The sequence below is a fragment of the Phaethon aethereus genome (genome assembly GCF_964289735.1).
Source record: "Phaethon aethereus genome assembly, chromosome: Z".
In the NCBI taxonomy this organism is placed as follows: Eukaryota; Metazoa; Chordata; class Aves; order Phaethontiformes; family Phaethontidae; genus Phaethon; species Phaethon aethereus.
Window position 1 is genome coordinate 38,402,142 of NC_138577.1, and position 19,066 is coordinate 38,421,207.

The 19,066-nt window shown below is 34.6% G+C and overlaps 1 protein-coding gene across 1 annotated transcript in view; it reads left to right on the plus strand.

The window, feature by feature from the left end:
• The window catches only part of CNTLN (centlein), a gene marked incomplete at both ends in the record, with an annotated part of 207,186 nt that overhangs the window by 153,979 nt on the left and 34,141 nt on the right, over nt 1-19,066 (plus strand). Inside the window, one exon of the mRNA XM_082013442.1 lies at nt 16,365-16,529. Coding sequence (XP_081869568.1) covers nt 16,365-16,529 — 165 coding nt within the window. The remainder of the gene's footprint in view (nt 1-16,364; nt 16,530-19,066) is intronic.

Sequence of the window (19,066 nt, forward strand, 5' to 3'; positions counted from 1 at the left end):
CTTTTACATTTATATTGATCTCTGAAGAAAAATTACAATAGACCTGTTGAATTATTGATGAACAACAGTTGAAGTACATTGCATGTAGGAAATGAGTCTCATTCATAAATTAAAGAGAACAGTTGGCATGAACTAGAACTATGAGAGTTGTATTATATTGCTGTCAAAATGAAATAACTTAAGGATAGGTAAATTCTAGAAAAATACATTATAAAGAAAAAATTGTGGAGACTACATGAAGTTCATAGAATATATTTACAGTCAATATGATTTCTATTGCAGTATCATATACAAATCCTAAAAAGTATACTTCTATAATAAAAGAAAGAACCTGTATCACAAAGATTAGCTTGTTCTTGTAATGTTACAAATAGAGATAGTACACATATGTATATCTAATGTATTTATATCTGGTAGTATAATACAGTAATAGAATATACTTTTACGTATATTACAGTAAACACTGGAAAAGATCCTGTAATTTTTACCTTATGGATTTCATGTGATATGTAACTTATTTTTCTTAACGCTCCCTGTGTTTTAATCAAAGTTCCTGGTACATTGTGTCTTATGTTATTATTATACAAAAAATAGCACTCAGTTTGCAGTTTTTTCCCAAAAAATTTCCTGAGCAAGATAATATATGAGAGCTGGAAAAGCTCAACAAATACTGTCGTAATAGAATTTCCTTTTGTGCTCACAGGAATAGCTTCACTGAATTCAGTGTAATCTGCTCATTTAATTAAAGTTAAGCACAGAGCTAGACTGGGTTCTTGAACCTTCTCTACCATGTAAAGTTCTGTGGATAATCTATGTTTTGTCAGATAATATTTATTCACCTTCAAATCTTACCCTCCAAAATTCATTGATTTGGGAGCAGTTATTAATATGTAGACAAGAGATTACACTTCAGCTCTGGCAATCTGATTTTCTCATAGATTGTCATAGAAAAACAGTTTGGGTTGCAACTGGATCAGTACTCTTAAGCTTGTTGAGTGGAGTGGTCTATGAATTATCCGTTATTACTAACTACGAGTATTAACTATGAAAGTGATTTACTAATCACTTTGTGCATGTGCTTATTTCCACTGAATTCAATGAAATTTCAAGACCTTCTGGGAATGGTGGTAAAAATAATTTTTATTGGCTCTAGTCTTGAATATAGACCTGTCTATGTTGAGAGGTTCTTTTGTGTTTTGAACTTGCAGAGAAGGAATTACAATATAGGGTGTAGCTGCATAATTTTTTTAATACTATATGAATTAGTATTCTGATAGACTATGCAATAACACCTCTGCATACCATTCTATATAGGTGGTACTAAAATGCAAGAAATAGATGCCTTGGGTTTCTGTCAGCCATGTATCCTTCCTTGGAAGTTTGAATTCCCTCCTCTTGCTTGCAATTGTCTGTTTCATGGTAGATTTTTACCTAAAAGTCTCTCTTTTCTCTCTTTCCTAGCCTAGGTAAAAGTTTTCCTGATACATTGTTATGAAAAGTCTTCAAGAGTCATGGGAAACTGAGGAAATATTTTTGCATTCCCTTATATTGTGAACATTAAGTGAGTTGATTCTCCTGCAATCTCCTAATGCATCTTTTTACCTTACTTCTCTTTCCTTTGCTCCTGTCTTAATCTGTTAAGTAGATTTTCCCTCATTGTGAAGTTAGGGAACATAAGATTGGTGGAGCAGGGTGCTTAGTCTGGTTAGCAAGGTTGATGCATGTAATAGGTGAATCAGTAAGAGATGGTTTTGTTTCCTTATTTGAAGAGTTGGATTTCCTAAGAAGTTGAAGGAGCAGGGCCATGGGATTGCAAAAATGGTTCTATGACCTGAAAGTATCTAGAAGTCTTATAAGCACAGACACTCATTTTTGTTTTGTGTGCCCCTGTGCAACAGTGATTGCTTGTATTAAAACGTACATAGGAGATTAAATTCCAAAAATGATCTTCATCATGATTGGTTTTACTTAGTATTTGGATTGGAGCGAAGCACTGATACATGGAAGACAGTGTAGACTCAATGTCTCAATTCATGCCTTAAGGTTAAATTGGTGCATATAAGTACCACTTAATCATTTTCACTAGCTCAGAATCTCACATACCATGAAATTAATTTTTCAGTTGATCCCTCACATGAATGATAACATTATTTTTTTCCCCAAGATAATGGTTTACACCTTACACATCTATTCTATTTGGCTAGACTATGAAATATATGACAGTCTTTTTGCTGTTTGTTTTAGAAAGCAATATCTTTCAATCATTTTTTAAAAATTAGTGACAATGCAAAAATTCCAAGTCAATGCAAGAGGATGTCTTCAGTCATTGACAACTGTTCTAAGCTTTCAATCACCAGAGGCTGATTGAAAAGCATAGATCATTATGACCTCACAGTGTTTTTAATGAGGAAATCATTACATCATAATGAAAAACAACACATTGCTCAAGTTCGTGTTTGAGCGAGGCTGAATGGCTGTCTCCTGGGAACCAGGGACTCTGAAGAAAAATGAGAGTCCTAGTAGGTAATGAGCTGAGCATGAATTCCCATTGCCATTGTGAAAAACACCTGCAGAGTCCTTCAATGTATGAACTGGAGGCTATAGAACAGGAGCAGAGAGAAGATGTTTTCTTTCGTGTGGCGTGATTTGACTGCTTTTATAATACTTTATGTAGCTATAATACCCAGAATCCAAGCAAGAGATTGATGAAAGTAAAAAACATTTGAATAAGACTTATGAGAAGGATTTGAAAATATACCATTCCAGAGAACAATTTGAGGTTTTCAGAGAGCAGATTAAAAGGCAACTCAAGTTTAAATCTCTAAGAAAAATAAATTTGCTTGTAGAGTCTTCAGACTAGCAAAGGAAGATTGAAAAAAAGATTCAAAGACACAAGACTGAAACAAGATAGAATCATACCAGATATGAATATGATGCCTGTAATTTTTATGTGACTGTAACTGACCACTGACAGTTGGAGTCAGAGAACTTCATTGATATTGGACAATTAACCTGTAAAGGAATATTTAGAGAGGAATCAACTGCTTGTGGTTAGCAGTGGGCATAGTCTTTCCGAAGGGAATAAAAAAAAAGTCTGTTCTCTAGGAAGCATGAAAAAAATAGAGACAGGAAGAGAGAGGTTATGTTTAAAGACGTGAGCTGAATTCATTAAAACTACAAACAGGAAGGTATGTTCTTAACTTCAGTAACGCTGTTCATTTTTCTGAAGAACTGATGGAAGAAATGCATGTTCTTCATAGACCACAGTTGGGCAACAACGTTTTTGTGATGAAACCCAGAATGCACTTAATAGTGCTGTGGAGAAGAGATGTAAACATGGATGATAAATTTAAAAGAAGTCAAACCAATGTTTTATAAGGGTTTAACTGAAGTCAAGGAGGAGTATTCTAGTTATGTTCAAATATCAGGTTATAAAGAGGAGAAATTCTGAGGCAGAGAAAGAAGCCATCACCACTCAAGACATGCAAATACAGTCATGGCACTGGGAAGATGAATAATGAAATGAAGGGAGTAACCCAAGGAAATGAATATTCCACAGTGTGCAACAGGAACATTAAAAGAGAATTAGTCCTTAGCAGAAGAAATGCAAAGAGAAGGAAGAATAACTTTTGTGGTGTGATGTACACAGAATTGAGGATTATATTGGTCTGGTACAGTGCTTTAGAGTTGCTGGTTGCAGAGCTGAGAAGAGACTAAAGCTCTTTAATTTAGGTAGTGCATAGCTTGGTAAGGAAAATACAGAAAAGAAAAAGATAAATAACTATCTTTTAGTATTTCTTTCATATTCTTTTGTCTACCTGTAGGCTTGAGCATAAGGAAACAGTTTTTAAGTGCGGTAGTAGTGAAATATTTAACGGAGAAAGCTTTTCATTTTAATTGGGGGCATAGAGACAGATTAATCTTTTTTGAACCAAAATCTTGATAAAGGACTCAAGTTGAGATATTTTGTTAAGGGCTTGGTTTCCAAATAATAAAAATACTTATTTTTCAAAGTATTGTTTGCGATAGAAACTGTGGCAGAAAAAAAGAAAACTAAACTTACTATAAGAAACAAGTGAGGGAAAGACATTCTGATAGATAGTCATTTCAATTAAAAATCTACAGGTGCTGCATTTACTTAAGATATGAATTTTACAAGCTCTGTCACTAAAAAATAAAGTTAAGATAATAATGAGGAAGGCTAAGCAGTAGGATACATAAATTTCCATTGTTTCCTTAGGAAAGCCTATATTGAGGCCTGAAACTACAGGTAGTATATGATGATTCACAGTCTCAAGACCTCTACTTGAGTTTCCCTGAAGAAGAGAAAAGTTTTACGATATTCTGTGTTTTTAATGAACATAATTTTGACCAGGCACTGTGTTTAGCTTAGAGTGCATTTTATTGCAACACACTATATACTTATTATTGTGTACAGTTCAAAAGGTACTTGCATTTTATAGTAAATTCCTCCAAAGTTTATGAATATTGGATTGTCCTGATTGTGGTTTTATTTTTATCTCAAGACTTGTAAATTTTTAGTCTCATTACCTTTATTCAGCTGCTGCTTTGTGATATTTGTTCTTAGTTTTCATAAAAAAGATTTTAAAACTTCTTTATATATATAAATATATTTTTTTTTTTAGTTACAAATACTCATTGTATATCTCTTGACTTGCCTTTACACTGGCAGCTTTTGTAGTAGACATCCTGTATAGGGTATTCAGTTTATATATGTCAGATCCTCAAGGGCCATGGCTTTTGCCAGATGAAGCACTTTTGATTTTGAGGCTGATGAAACACAGTGCTATTATTGATCTGTGCATGACACAGCTTGTCTCTCTGCTGGCAGAGTGTAGCAACATTTATCCAGGAATTTGTGAAATGTCACTCGGATCATGTTCATAAGGTAAACTGTGCAAAAACCAAGATCCAAGCTGGGAATCCACGAGGAATTGGACGTGACTGTCTTATTCCTTCGTCCTATCTTTCTAGGTCAGTGAAGTGGTATTTGTTAAAACAATGTCTGTGTTTTATATTAGGTGTTGAAGAAAGTATGATTATCACTAGGATCACCCTGGACAATGTAGTCGTACTGTTGTTTTACTCTGTTTTTTAGGTCACTTGTGAAAACAAGATTTTAGGTCTGTGAGAGTGATCTAAACATTGCAAGTCTGTAGTTTCTGTTCTGTTTGTAATAAAATGACATTTCCTGTACAGCTCCAACCAGGAAATTCTGCTTATATTCTCTGAAGAATTTAACTTTCCTTACTTCACTTTGCCTTTAGAGATGTGTGGCAATATATGTTTGTCATTCATATCTCAGTAAGCAATAGTGGTCAGAAAGGGTGTGTGACTGTTTTTACACATAAACCAGCCAAAATTCTGTTATTTACATGTTTTGTTTCTTTATAAATTATGATTGAAAAAGACTGTGCATTTTTGTTAGTATCAAAAGCATGTCATGTAAAAAAATACTTAAAACGAAGGCAAATAATAAAAAAGCAAGCTTCCATATGCTACTTACCTGTTTGTGAAGGGTCAAATGTGACTTTTCCAGACATTTTTATAAGTAGTATTTCAGCAATAGACTTGCTGTTATCTGCAAATGGATGTCGTACCTTCTTATTTTAAAAAATTGCTTTAAAATGTAAAAAAGACACAAAAAGCTGCAATTATTAATTTTCCTTTTCTGTTTCTAAAGTGGTTATAACAGCAACAATTTGAAAGTTAGCCATGAAGGAAAAAAATAATTATTGTGGTACTTGCCGACATTTTTCAATTTTAAACATTAAAAACTTTAGAAAAGTCTCCAGGTCATTTGATTTAAAAATGACTTACTAGTTACGGCAAGAAGAAGCAGGTATTATTGAAGTTAAAGGTTTGGGTTTGGCTATCTTGGGATTTTTCCCAAGCACAGCAAGTATTTTCTTTTCTTTCTGTAAGGTAATTTCTGTAGTTTGAATTCCCCAAGAGCAGATCAAGATTTAAATGAAATACCACTTGTGAATGACCACTGAAATGTACTTAGTCTCTGCTTTTTAAAATGTTTTTCCCATGTTTTTAACATAAAAATATAGTAAGCCAAGAGAGGAAAAATTGTTGTTAGTCGTGAAAATGTATTTACATACGTGGTGCATATATTTTTACACATTATCCCTCCCTTTACAAGATTGACATGTGAGACACAAATTCACGATTTGTGGAAAAAGGTAAAATTGCAGATGGTTGGTTTTTAGAGGGAGGTTGGCTTGTGGATATGTGTGTTTATTTTGCAAAGGTCCACAGGTTGGGCAAATACCAATGTCTGTTTCTGAGGAACATGAAGATGGTATTGCATAGCATGAAGGCCACCTGCTTGTCGAATCTACTGCTCTTCATAGTAGAACTGTTGCCAGCTTTTCAGCTATTATTTCTTGCAAAGAGTGTCACAGAGGACATTTATTTTGCTACTTAGCAATGTCAAGCCACGCTGTGAAATGGTGTGTCTTGTTTTGGGCACCACACATAAAATACACATATTGGAAGAAAGGAACAAGAATTATAAGAAGTTTTGAACATGTTAACTATGAGAAAAAATTGAAGGACTATAATTAATGAAATCTATAAAATAACAGATCAGTGATAAAGACTGAAGGAGTGTAATAGCCACCTTTGGATGTTTAAAAGATTATTTAAAATTTAGTGGTCAGTTTGTGCTTCCATCTCCTTTAAGGAGAATAGATTTAATTTTTTGGGAAAGATGATTTAAATATAAGGTAAATTTTCTCTCTGAGGGCACTGAAGAACTGCAGAAGGCTGCCAGGAGAATCTTCTCTGTAGTAAAACCCAAATTTTCATGAATAATCTGCTTTTTTTTGCACATGTGCTAGATTTAAAATGTATTCTTGACATCATTACCAGTCTCGCTCTTGTAGCAATTAATTTTTTTGTCCTCATTCTCAAATAGAAGGACTTTGGTTTTTTAGGTAGCTAGCACAAGAAAAATATCTTAATACTGAAGAGTTTGAACAATGGAACTAGCAACTAGTCCTTGCAAACTTCTCCTTAGACACCAAGTTCTCCTTTTCTTCCACGAAGCTTATTACTCGTTGGTTTCTAGTAAGGCGTATCAATGATCAGAAAGCAGGACCATAACAACATCTCCCGCATCTTTTCCTTGGGGGAACAATGTCAGAAAGAAACGTATTTGGTCCTAGAGTTCTTTTGAACTCCTCCAGATTTCAGAAGTGGAATCTTCTCTTTCACCAGTTCAGCACTGCTAGGTCTTCTGCAAAGCACCAGGTTCCTGTGTTTGAGCCTATTTCCTTACCCATTCCACACTGAGATTTCTTTGTCTAGTTTATTGCACAAAGGGAATTGGCATTTTTGTTAGAGCTCTCATCTTACTCCAACTTTCTCTTTCCCACAATCCCTTGCTTAAGCTTGCATGTTCAAAGTTAGTGGTGGTGCTCTGTTGTCCTGACTACTTCCTTTCACCACAGGAAGAAACTTCAAAAGACACACCCATAGTCATCAGTACAAGTGGGAAGAGTACAGCCATTTTCACCACTTCACCAAGGAAGATGCATGATCCTTCAGACTGCATCTGGTTTTTTTTGCAGGGGGGTGTCTTTCTGGGCATAAAGGAGGAGGAGTCAAATACCAAGGCATCTTCAAGAACAGTAGAAAAGGGAAATGTTACAACTAAGACTGCTTCTGAGAGTAAAATATGGTATCTGGTAACTACACCTGTGATTTCTTTTTAAAAATGGTTCTCTACAGCATTCCCTCCTTGGGATTGTCCTCATTTTTCTGTGCCTTAGACCCCAGTTGCTGCAGACAATGTGTACTGGCTCACAGAATTCTTTGGTATCCCTACAGAAGTCAGACACTTAATACTCTCCTTGTAACCAAAGGGAAGGGGTTTTGTGGTTTTGATGCCGTTTGTTTGCCTGAAGTGCCTGGACCTCAAGGACTAGTTACAGCTTAGAGGAGGTAGAAGGATGTTTATACTTCCTTACTAATGCTTTGCACCTTCTGGTTTGTAGTTGTTTCATTGTCAGTTCATGAGGTAATTGTGGACTGTTCCCAGTCATGTCATGTGCAGGTTTATTTTGCAATACTCCAGGCTACCTTTGATACCTAATGTGGCAAGAGCTTCATTTTCTTTTTCAGTAATGGAGACTGTATGACTAACCATAACATGTCTCACAAGATTCACAGGCACTTAGGAAAGGATTTACTCTTTGGTGGCTGAACTGGTCTGCCTGTGCAGAGTTTTCTATTCATTCATAGATTCAGAAGTGGTCTTCAGGGTATTATGTACACCAGAGTGAAATGTGTGACTTTGTTTATACTCCTATCTCAGTGAAGCAAGCAGAAGAGAATGAGGGAGGTACTCAGAGACAACAGCTGTAGGTCTGGTTCAAGCTGCGACATCAAATTGCAGGGACTAGGCACAACTACAATGTTGTCCTCAAACTGTTCAGGTATGTGGAAATAATTAATTGCCTAAATGAGCCATAATATTGATGATAATTGCGATAAAGGGAAAGAATATTTCATTTTATAAATTAGGCTGAAAACATGGCTTTTTCTTGTGATGGTCTCTTCAGCTATTTAATATGTAATGTAAGGAATACTTTACCCTAAATTGTTCATTTATACCTGTAATTTTAGCAAGGGTTCCAATGATAACATAAATTACAAATTAAAGATAAGACTGTGGGGGTTCATTTACAAGAATCCAGGGAAGAATTACCACTTTAATTTATATGCAATACATTGTAGAGGTAATTTTTAAATGCAACTCATGATTTTGAAAAATATCACTGTCTTGGCATCCTCCCCACCATGTCTGTCATCAGCTTCCTCATACCTCTCAGACACAGCTAGAAAAATGCCTTTATTTTCTTATATAAAAATGTAAATACTACATATTTGTACAGTATCACCTTTATGTGACTAGAAAAATTCCAGGTTGTTTAGCATTTTTTCCAAGTCTTTGTTGTATATTTGTATTTTTGTCCTGTTCTATGAGAACATTGAACTTTTCCAGTAATTAAGTTTGTTAATCAGCTTTTGTTGATACCTGAAGCAGTTACAAATCAGATGTTTAAATACTTATATAAAATTAAATATAGAGCTGTCTTCATAAATTTTGTTCCTTGAATATTGCAACCCACTTCTGAGAGTACCTCTGAGGTATATATTTCTAAGTAATTTTTATCCAAAATACTTACTTGGCTTCCTCAAACCTTTGTATCTTTCAGACATGTTTTCTGTAAGTTGACAGAAAATGGTCTTTAAGAGTTGAAAAGTTGAGATTTAAGCAAAGAAAAACAATATATAAAGAGGATGCCAGAGTACAGGAGATGGAACAGCTTTCCCTACAAGCACAGAATTCCTGCCCACTTACACTTGAGATGCAGAAGGATTTTCAGTAGAAAATGGTTCACTCTCTAAAACAGATGGAAGTGAGGAGAGGTTAAATTAATATTCCACCATTCTTTCAGCTGTTTTGTTTCTTTCTTACTTATCTATTCTTTCGAAAAGAGTTTTAATTTTTAAAGATATAAAGCTCTATGCTTTGGAAATAAGCAGGTAAATCAAAAGAAAGTTTAAAAACAGTCTTTAAAATAGCATTTTCATTTTGGTTTCTCTCTATTTTATGTGAGTTATATGGAAAACAGATGGAAGCATTATTAATTTTTTCCCCCAATGAGTTTTAGTGCAGCATATTTGTGTGTGTTATCTGAAACATATGAATACTTAGTATTGCTGCTGTTAAATTTGTAATGAGTTGTAGGGATTGTGAAATTCCCTGACTGGCTCTCATGCAAGTAGTTCATCTGCAGTACTTAGATGTGTTAAGATTAAGCAGGGGGAATATGGCAAGCACTATCCCTGACCCTAGATGAAAAATTCAAATTTCTAGCTTTATGAGTTTGCCCCAACTCTTGTGTTTGTTAAAATCAGATAAATACTGTGCAACCCTGCAAAAAAACTTGTAGTAAAACCTGGTCCTAACTATAAAAGATTGCATGGATTTAATGTTTTAATGTCTTACATTGAAAATTTTCTAGTAAGTGCAAAGACGTGGAAACCTTGAGGCAAATTTTATGCATTCAATGGAAGTCTTTGCTTATCTATAGCAATACTTGATATGCACAGGCGTGTTAGGTGTTGGAATACCCAAGTCATCTTGTATTTGTTCAAATAGCAATGGTGGGTACATGGAAACATTGGTTTTGGACTTCAGCCACATCTTCCCAACTGGCTTGCTATAACATTCAGATATTTTCAAGTGTGACAAAGTGTTGTGAAAGGTTATATTTTCATTTTTAAGTTAATTATAGTAAAACATATTTTAATATACGGTGTTGTGTATGGGTAGATATGAATACTACAAATGTGTTTAAGTATGTAAGATGCAGTATAGTATACGATAATCTTAAATATTCTTTTAAAGAAATACTGTTTTTTTAAGTTCTCTAATTTTTATTCAGAAATGTTAAGGCCTTATAGGCAAGGTCCTGCACATCTGTATATTCTGCCAGCTTGCATCTCCACATTGGAAACTCAATCCCTACAAAAATTAAAGCACATAGTTGTGATCATGTAATTGATCATAATTAAACTACTTATATAAGTAATGTTACATACATAGTCAATAGTCCTTATATTCCTTTGAAATTTGAAGGACAGATGGAGCGCTGCATCTGCTTTAGTACGAAAGCAAGATAGTGTTCTTAATATCTACAGAAATTAGGCATGGGATACAGCAATATTTACTCATACAGAGACGTGAAATGAAAGTGATAGAAAATGCAAGCTAAAATGGAATTGCTCCAGGTCAAAACCCTTGTCTTTGAATTGGTGTTGTCATTATACAGATGACACGTTTGAGAAGCATTTTCATCATATTAATGTTGCCTTTATTATTACTAAGTTTTTTATTACTTTCCATAATTTATTTGAAAAATCATTGATTGCACAATGTGCAGTTCTGTACTAAGGCTTGCCTGTTGTTTATAACAGCATGTGATTTCTTGGAGAATTGGGCCCAGAGTATATTACTCCATTTATACATGTGTGGTATTATCATTCTTTACAAAAAGAAGATGACAAAACACAATTTCAAATGGACTAATCTACTCTGATTTTATTGATTTTATTTCCATGTTATTTCATAAGATGCCATAGCCAGATCAAATGCTGTAATACTAAACTTCTATAAATTGTAAAATAAATTTAGTTAAAAATTAGCTATAAAATAACTGAATTAAAATTACAAGTAAAACATTTGTTTATGAAGTGGTATACAGTAAATAGGCCCTTATAAACAATGATTACTCTGATCAATATTAGCGCATGATTAAGAAGACATTCAAAGACTTTGATAAGGATCTTTGTTAGTGATTACAACAGTATTCCAAATAATAGCTGAATTTATAATTTGCGTGTGTGAAAGGGCCATTCTGTAGATAACAGTGTAAACATTGCTTTTATAAAGCTGATGAACTGCAGTTGTGTTACAATGACATTATCAACAGGGTAACTATGTTTTTTCTTTAGGAAAATACTTGAGATGAGAAATATACCTCTTATCTGCATGCTGATATCTGTATTTCTCTGCTGGGAACTAATTTAAACACTTCATGAGAGATTGACATTTTCAGTGCCTTAAACATCCTTAAAAGCTGCTTTGTTCATTGCAAGCCATATTTAGTATGACCTCATAATAATGTAGCACACCTCAAGTGTCATGCCTGTCTTTACTATGCACATTGGAGCTGTGTTCATCTATACTAGACAACTGCACTTCAAGGAAAGATTATTTTTTTTTCTTGATAGGCAATTAGCAGTAATTAGGAAGATTCACTTCAGTAAGATGTCAACATGAGATTGTTTAAAAAAGTTGAATGTCAGTGGCTTTAAAAGACTTTTTTTTTTTCCCTGACACGTAGGTATGGCATGTGAAACATGAAATGTTAATTTAACTTTTCTGCTTATTATTCATGCACAATATTATTTTGTCATTCAGATACTACACTGACAGAGTGCAAAGGGTGTTAAAATAGTGCTGCTAGAATAAAAAGAGGATTAATCTACCATTGGCCAATTAGCCAAAGGGTACTTAATGGTCTCTAAAGGCTACTGAAGTCTAACAACTAGCTAAAGCACTGGCAAAAAGTCCTCTATATTACCTTCATTTACTTGACATTTTGTGAAACAGAGTCAGCTGCTGATAACTGCATTTGGCTGAAAAAAAATTATAACAGAGTGGTACAGTAGCTTTTACTAAAATTTCAGAAGGATAAATGACAACTTCTACATTTTAAACTTTTTTTTTGCTTTTGGGGGTCTTTGTTTCAATTTAGATATAGGATACTAAGTCACAAAAGACAACTGTTTCATATTTTGTCTTCATGTCTGGAATACTAAATAATCAACCACTTACAGTACTTGCATGAAAAAAACTTTCACTGAGGATTTGGAGTTATTTGCCTTTTTCTCTATATGATCATATTAAGTATGCAGCACAGTTGGTGTTTTAGTCTGGTATATATCTCTTCATATTTTCAGACCACTACCTACCATCTTTATTAATTTTAGCTTTTTTTTCTGTGACCGATCAGACAGAGGTAGGTTTTGATTCAAGAGAACAAAACAGGGTCAAGGTACCTTAGTGGGATTGACTCAATAAATTTTGCCGTGAATATTGTAAATAAATTTATCATTATGTTATAATAACATTTGATAGACTGTGTAAAATCATAAATACCTAACTCTGTGACTGCAAATATGTTTTCAAAAGTTTTTCATGGTTTATATGTGCAACAAGTACTGCTTATCTTGTATATTTTTCATGATCAAGCTAAAGCAGTGAGAAAACAGCATTCTATTTAAAACCTTCGGATTAGCAGTGTTAGATTTTAAAATAGATCTTGGTACAGGAGCTATGCATATAGCAAATGTATTTTATTACCTACTGTAGCAAGGTTTCTTAGAGAAAAGAAAAAGGAGTACTGCTGACTGCAGGTTTTGTACAGACATCTCTATGCACATTGTAATGTTTTCATCTGCCAGGATTTTAGGATGGGATTTAGCAAATATGATTGTTACACATCTGAGGATATTTATATTGGTTATAGTTAGATTACAAAATGAGTAGTAAAATAAGGTTATGCCACTGCTTAAAAAGGGTTTCAAGAATACCTGATTTACATAATATTTTGTAATTTTGCCTCAAAATACATTCTATATAATATATTCTGCAAATATAAAGGTATGGGATCAAGTACAGCAGTGGAAGTGCAGTAACAGCCACTACCAACAGAAATGTCATTTTCATACATGCCAGTTGCAGCAGGAGGGTGACTCTGCTGTAAACTGAGCTGGAAGCCGAGGATGCAACATGCCGTTCCGGGAGCTTCCTGCATTAATCCACTGGTCCTTCCATGTATCTGTCTTTCTGAGCAGAGAGCTTGTGGTAAAAAGCCTTGCTGAGTCACTGGAAGTTTTACATGGGCTACATAGCAACTGAGATTTCATCACTTATCACTTTGTGTACAGCAGAACAGAGTGTCATGGGTATACCAGGAGCAAGGACATTAAGATAGATGGATGTTAAAATATCAAACCTATAAACATCTGCTAAGCCAAAATACTCTGGAGGAGGTGCAGCAGACAAAGGCCGCTACATTGTGGAGGAACAGCAGTAGCCTGCCTTTACCAACATCTGGTCTAGCTGGTGTTTAAGATTCTACCTTTCATCCTGGTGACCTCTTCCCCTGGAGTAAATCCTTTTTGCTCTGTCGCTCAGGATTTGCGTGCATGGTAGTGCACACAGAAAAACCCCTCTGTGTCTAAAAAAGAAAAAAGAACAGACTTGACCTAAAACTTAGAGAGTGCTGAGGGACAGCAGAGCAATGAACTTGCTTCTTAAGTAAGTAAAAGCAAGGAGTATCTTTTAGGCAAGATACTCTTAGCCATGGCAAGGAGGCTGTTTTTCACATCTTACATAGAAGTTTCACATATACTTTCAATATACTGCAAATAGAAGAATAATGCAATAGAATTATCACCCCATAACACCATTTACATTGTCTCCAGAGCTCTTAAGAGACAACCTTCTTGATATCTCTCATTGCAATTGTGTGTCTAAGTCAGTTTTTGCAAGTTGGGGGGTGTTTGTCTTGTCCTATGAAAGCCCTTTTTTTTCCCCATATATTTTGGGGAATGTGGCCACAGCAATCATGGCATTTTAGACCAGATGCATTTTGGCGGCAGCAGTAGCCTAAGAAACTTCTGAGAATCACAAGCAATCTTGGGCAGATATGGGGGCATTTCTAATTTTTATCAGAGATATTGATCTAGCTATGATTTCTTATTTATTTTCTTTTTATGAATAATTTATTATAAAGACACTGAATCATGAAGTTCTGCATGTAGAAATATTGGCTATACTGGACAAATTAACCTAATCCTTCTATCTTTCTATACTGCTACTACTGTTCTTTGCTTATTAAAATAGCCTTCATTTTGTCTTTTACTCAGACTGCATTAATTGTGAGGATAATGTATCAGATTAAGGAATAGCCAGTTAGAAAATACATTAACACTATTTATCTCTTCTTCAATAATGACAACGGATGCAGAAGAGAATGGAAAGATTATCCCCTTTACTAAGAACAATTTTTAGATACATATGTAAACTGCACACTGGATTTCATAAATGCACTTAAGTGTGAAATACTGTTAAGAGTTTTAACTTTAAATATAGGATGCATTTTCTTGTATCCATAATACTTTTTTAAGTTAATGCAAAATCTACAAGCATTCTCATGTCATTCGTAATGGGAATAAACATGACCATAAGCTGTTTTTCTTTTAATTGGATATACGTGTGATCTTTAAACGTTTGGTATGGAAGTGTATGTGTATATAAACACATGTATATGAAATTTTTTTTCTAATAACAGTATGAAATCTATTTTTTAATTAAATAGTAAAATGCTTGGAAATAGAACAATATCTTTAACCTTCTCTCACCCATGGTGTTTTTGTGTACCAGCATATAATCAGGCACACATTTAGTCAGTTCAAGCTGCAGTATCTTCTCCAGTTTCTTATCAGTATTTTTCACAAAGGAAATTTTTTCTGCCCTTTGAGGGATTTCAATACCATTTTGTATAATTGTTCCTTATGTTAAACTACCATATTACAATCTTCTTTGGAATAATAAGATAGCACTGTAGTTACCCTCTTAAGGAGCAGAGGGTTGTTAGGCCATTAGTGGCTTTCAGCTGACTACAGATTCATGAAAGTTAACCACTAGCATGAAGATTATTTCAGTTCCCCTTTTTGCAGAACAACATTCAATATTATATAAATTAAAACAAATATTTTATTTGAAAGAGTACCTCTATATAGAGTACTGTGAAATATGTTGTTACAAAGATTTAGTATGTCTTGTCAGTTTTTGATCAAGTGCAACAAGATTGAGAGTTTGTTTGCATGTTATTTATTTGAACTAAATCCCTAACAAGTCTCGTCTGCTAATTGGACTTAGCATTTATGTTGCTAAATGAGAAGCGTTTTGGCTGCAGTATAGGGTGGTAAGACCTACCCAGTGGAATAAACAACTAACATCTGTTATCCTGTCCTGCTCCAGCTTGGCTTTTACCACTTAAGTACCTCAGCCCTAGAGTCAAGGTTATGGAATATGTGCTTCTCTGGCTATGGTGCATATATGTGAAAGAGAAGAAATAACACAACATGAGAAAAGACCAGCCAACCAGAAGATATTTAGTGCAGCTGGTCCACTTTGCTTTAACCTCTACAAGCCCTACGAATACAAAAACAAAAGCCAAGAGAAGTAGGCATGTATTGTAGCAGTTGTCAACACAGCAATTCAAGTGAGCTTACAGTGGTCACCATTAAAACAGATTTGATATTTAACCACCTTTAATACGCATTGGTGTCTGAGACACCTTGGTATTTCTTCATGCTGTGTGTAGAAATAATTTCTGAATCCCAGAGATACTCTAAGTAAACAGGTTTCAATGGTAACTACTATTACAGTTTTGTATGATGATTTTTGCCTGTCATGGTGAAAATAGTAATGTGTTCAGTCAAAATTGAACTAGCTTGCCTTTTTAAAAAATTGCTTGTTTTTAATGTTAGTTGACTTCTCTTTCCTCCAGATTTGATCTGTGCGTGGACTAGAGAATTCAACCAACAGCTATGCAATGTAATTAAAGATAATGTATACTGTTTCATTCTTCTTGAATTCTGAACCAGAGAAGCATCTCATATGATCAAGCAGAAATATTTTTAGGACACAACTGTGCTTGTTTCTTCTGTTTGTAAAACAGGTGTTGACCTCCAACCTGGCCAAATGGCAACAGGAGAAAGAAGATTTACAAGAAAAATTGAAGTTGAGAGAACATCTGTCTCAAACTGCTGGCAAGAGTGAAGCCACACTAGCTCCTTCAAAGAACATTGATTTAGAGATGAAACAGCTGCAGTGCAAACTAAAGGTGACAGAAAAGATTATCTAGTGCTGGTGATTATTCGTATGAACAGTATTTCGTAACTGGGTCAAGCATATATATGTATGCTCACATATACATATCGTTTATATATCTTAGACAATGATTAGCAAGTTAAGTGTCAGATAACCTTTGTTGTTAAGTAGAAATGTAGTCATACGCAGGAGAATTAAAAGTTACAATTAAAACAATTTTTGCAGATCAAATTGGCCAGACAGGACGGCTTGCTTGGGTTTTCAAACAATGATTAAATGCATCTTATTGGAAAGTGCTGTGGAATTACTTCAATGAGAATTGTGTTGATTCCTTGGCTCCTTTAAGAAGAATGTAAGCAATAGCTATCTGTGAAAGGGGAGCATAGAATTTGGGCTGATGGGGCAGCTCATGCAATGTAACAGTGTTATGTTACTTACATGTTACTACTGTTCTTGTCTTCAAAGAGATGATTCTTTTTGTATTTGTATTTTGAAGATTAGCTGGTAGAAATATACTAGCTTATTGATGATTTACTTTTTCAGTCTCCACTCATTCTGTTACATGTGGATGATGTAGATACTGGACTGTGTTGATCTGAGAGCTTTCTCAGCAGGTGGCCTGCCTCAAACATACTCATTCTTCCTCTCTTCTCACTAGAGGAAATATATGTGCAACAGAGTGCCTGAAAGTTGTTTTTTTCCATTATTTTGTGTTTAATATTTGAGGAAAGAGAAAAGGTCAAAATGGTACAGCTTTTTGCTGCTAGAAGAAATGGCACACTAGCAAGCCAGCTGCCAAAGGATCAACGAGAAGAAAAGGCCATGTTACATGAGCAATGTAACTGACTCTGGCTTTGAGTACTGGGTTAGCTGTGCTAGCACAAGAGGTGTGAATAGTGCTCAGACCTCTTAGCTGCTGATGTTAGTCGCGGTATTACAGATCTCGGCTGTAGCACACTGGATGTGCAACATCTAAATTCAGGGATTAGTAAAGGTAGGTCACATTGATAAAGAGATGAGGGCAGCAGGGAGTAGCCATGAAAAGGCACATAATTTAATCTGCTTTAATTACGAGAAAGAGACCTTGAAACCATAGATGCGGACTTCTTGAGTGTTGATTTTAGATTTGGGTTTGACTAATCTTCTTCTGTTGCTGGTGAGTGGTAATTTCTGTTAATTAGGGTTGTTCCTTTTAGATGAGTGTCCTCATTATCCAGAAACCTAGTAGTCAATTGCTCTATGAAAGTAAGATTTTTTTTTTCTTTTGTAAAATACTTTTAAGATAACACATGTTGGAAGCTTACTTTATTTGTCTGCTGCATGTGAACTGCAAAATATATTGCTGAAAAAATTAAAAGTTTTTTTTGTTTCTGCAGCAGAGGAAACGTTTAGCAAACATATATAGATCTGATGCCAAAAATACTAATGTGAGTTTTAATTAATTCTTAAAGATGTAATGCATTTTTAATGTAAAAAATAAACCATGTATGCAAAACTACATTTAGGATAAACATAGTCTGTGACCCCAAATCCAGATTAGTAGAGTGAATTCACTAGTTGCTGTATTAGATGAGAGTTTTGACTATAACGGCCTCAAAAGCTACTTACATCAAGTTACTGCAATTTTTAGCCATATTTTGACCTAATAATTTTTCAAAAATTTAAATCTTGCAAGTCATTTTTAGCAGAAGAATTGGCAGAAGTTGTCAACTATTGTTCCAGGCTTTCTGTCATACTTAAAAAGGAGATACAAAGTTATTCTCCTAAATGTCTGAATGTGGAAGCAGCAAAAGCTTTCCTTATAGCTCAAAATCTCAAAGTACCTGGTTTTGTTAGTTCATTTTTTTCTCAGAGCTATCTTTGTAGTGTTTTTTTTATGTTGCATGTAATGACTTCTTGTATCTTTGCCAATAGGAAGAAATGAGTTAAGTGTGGATGGTGAGTTTGGAAGCAAAATACCAAACGCATATGACTTTGCCTCTGAGCATGTGCAAAGGCCCACCTAAGTGTTCAAGTTCGTAACTGGTGTGTAAACCATGTAACTGGGTGCTGTGCTTCATGCTGATGAAGCTCAAGCTCAACAAACAGGTCTCAGGAAACTTAGGAATATTCTGCTAGCATACATCATTTTAACGATTTTCTGGTTATACCTCACATTATAATAATAGTAAATAGACTAGACAAGTTATTAAGAACAATATTTTACATCTAACTATACACACAAGAATATATACTCCCCCTGAGGTGCACAGAGTTATGTACAATACTCCCATTAATGTTAATAGGCGTTACAAGTCTGCACTGAGCAGAGAAATTCTCCTGAAGTATCTTTGTTTACAGCATGCCTGATCTGTTCCCTTATTGTGTATATATAATGAGTAAAAAGCTTTAGAACAGTGGCTGAACCTGCATGCATATATGCACATATACATGTTGTGCATATGCTTAACACATATGTATCTTTTGGTATTCTGAAATCTCTATATGCGATATGTTTGAGCTGCCATTTTCAGCAATGCCATTCAATGCATATGCTCAGATTGCTAAAAT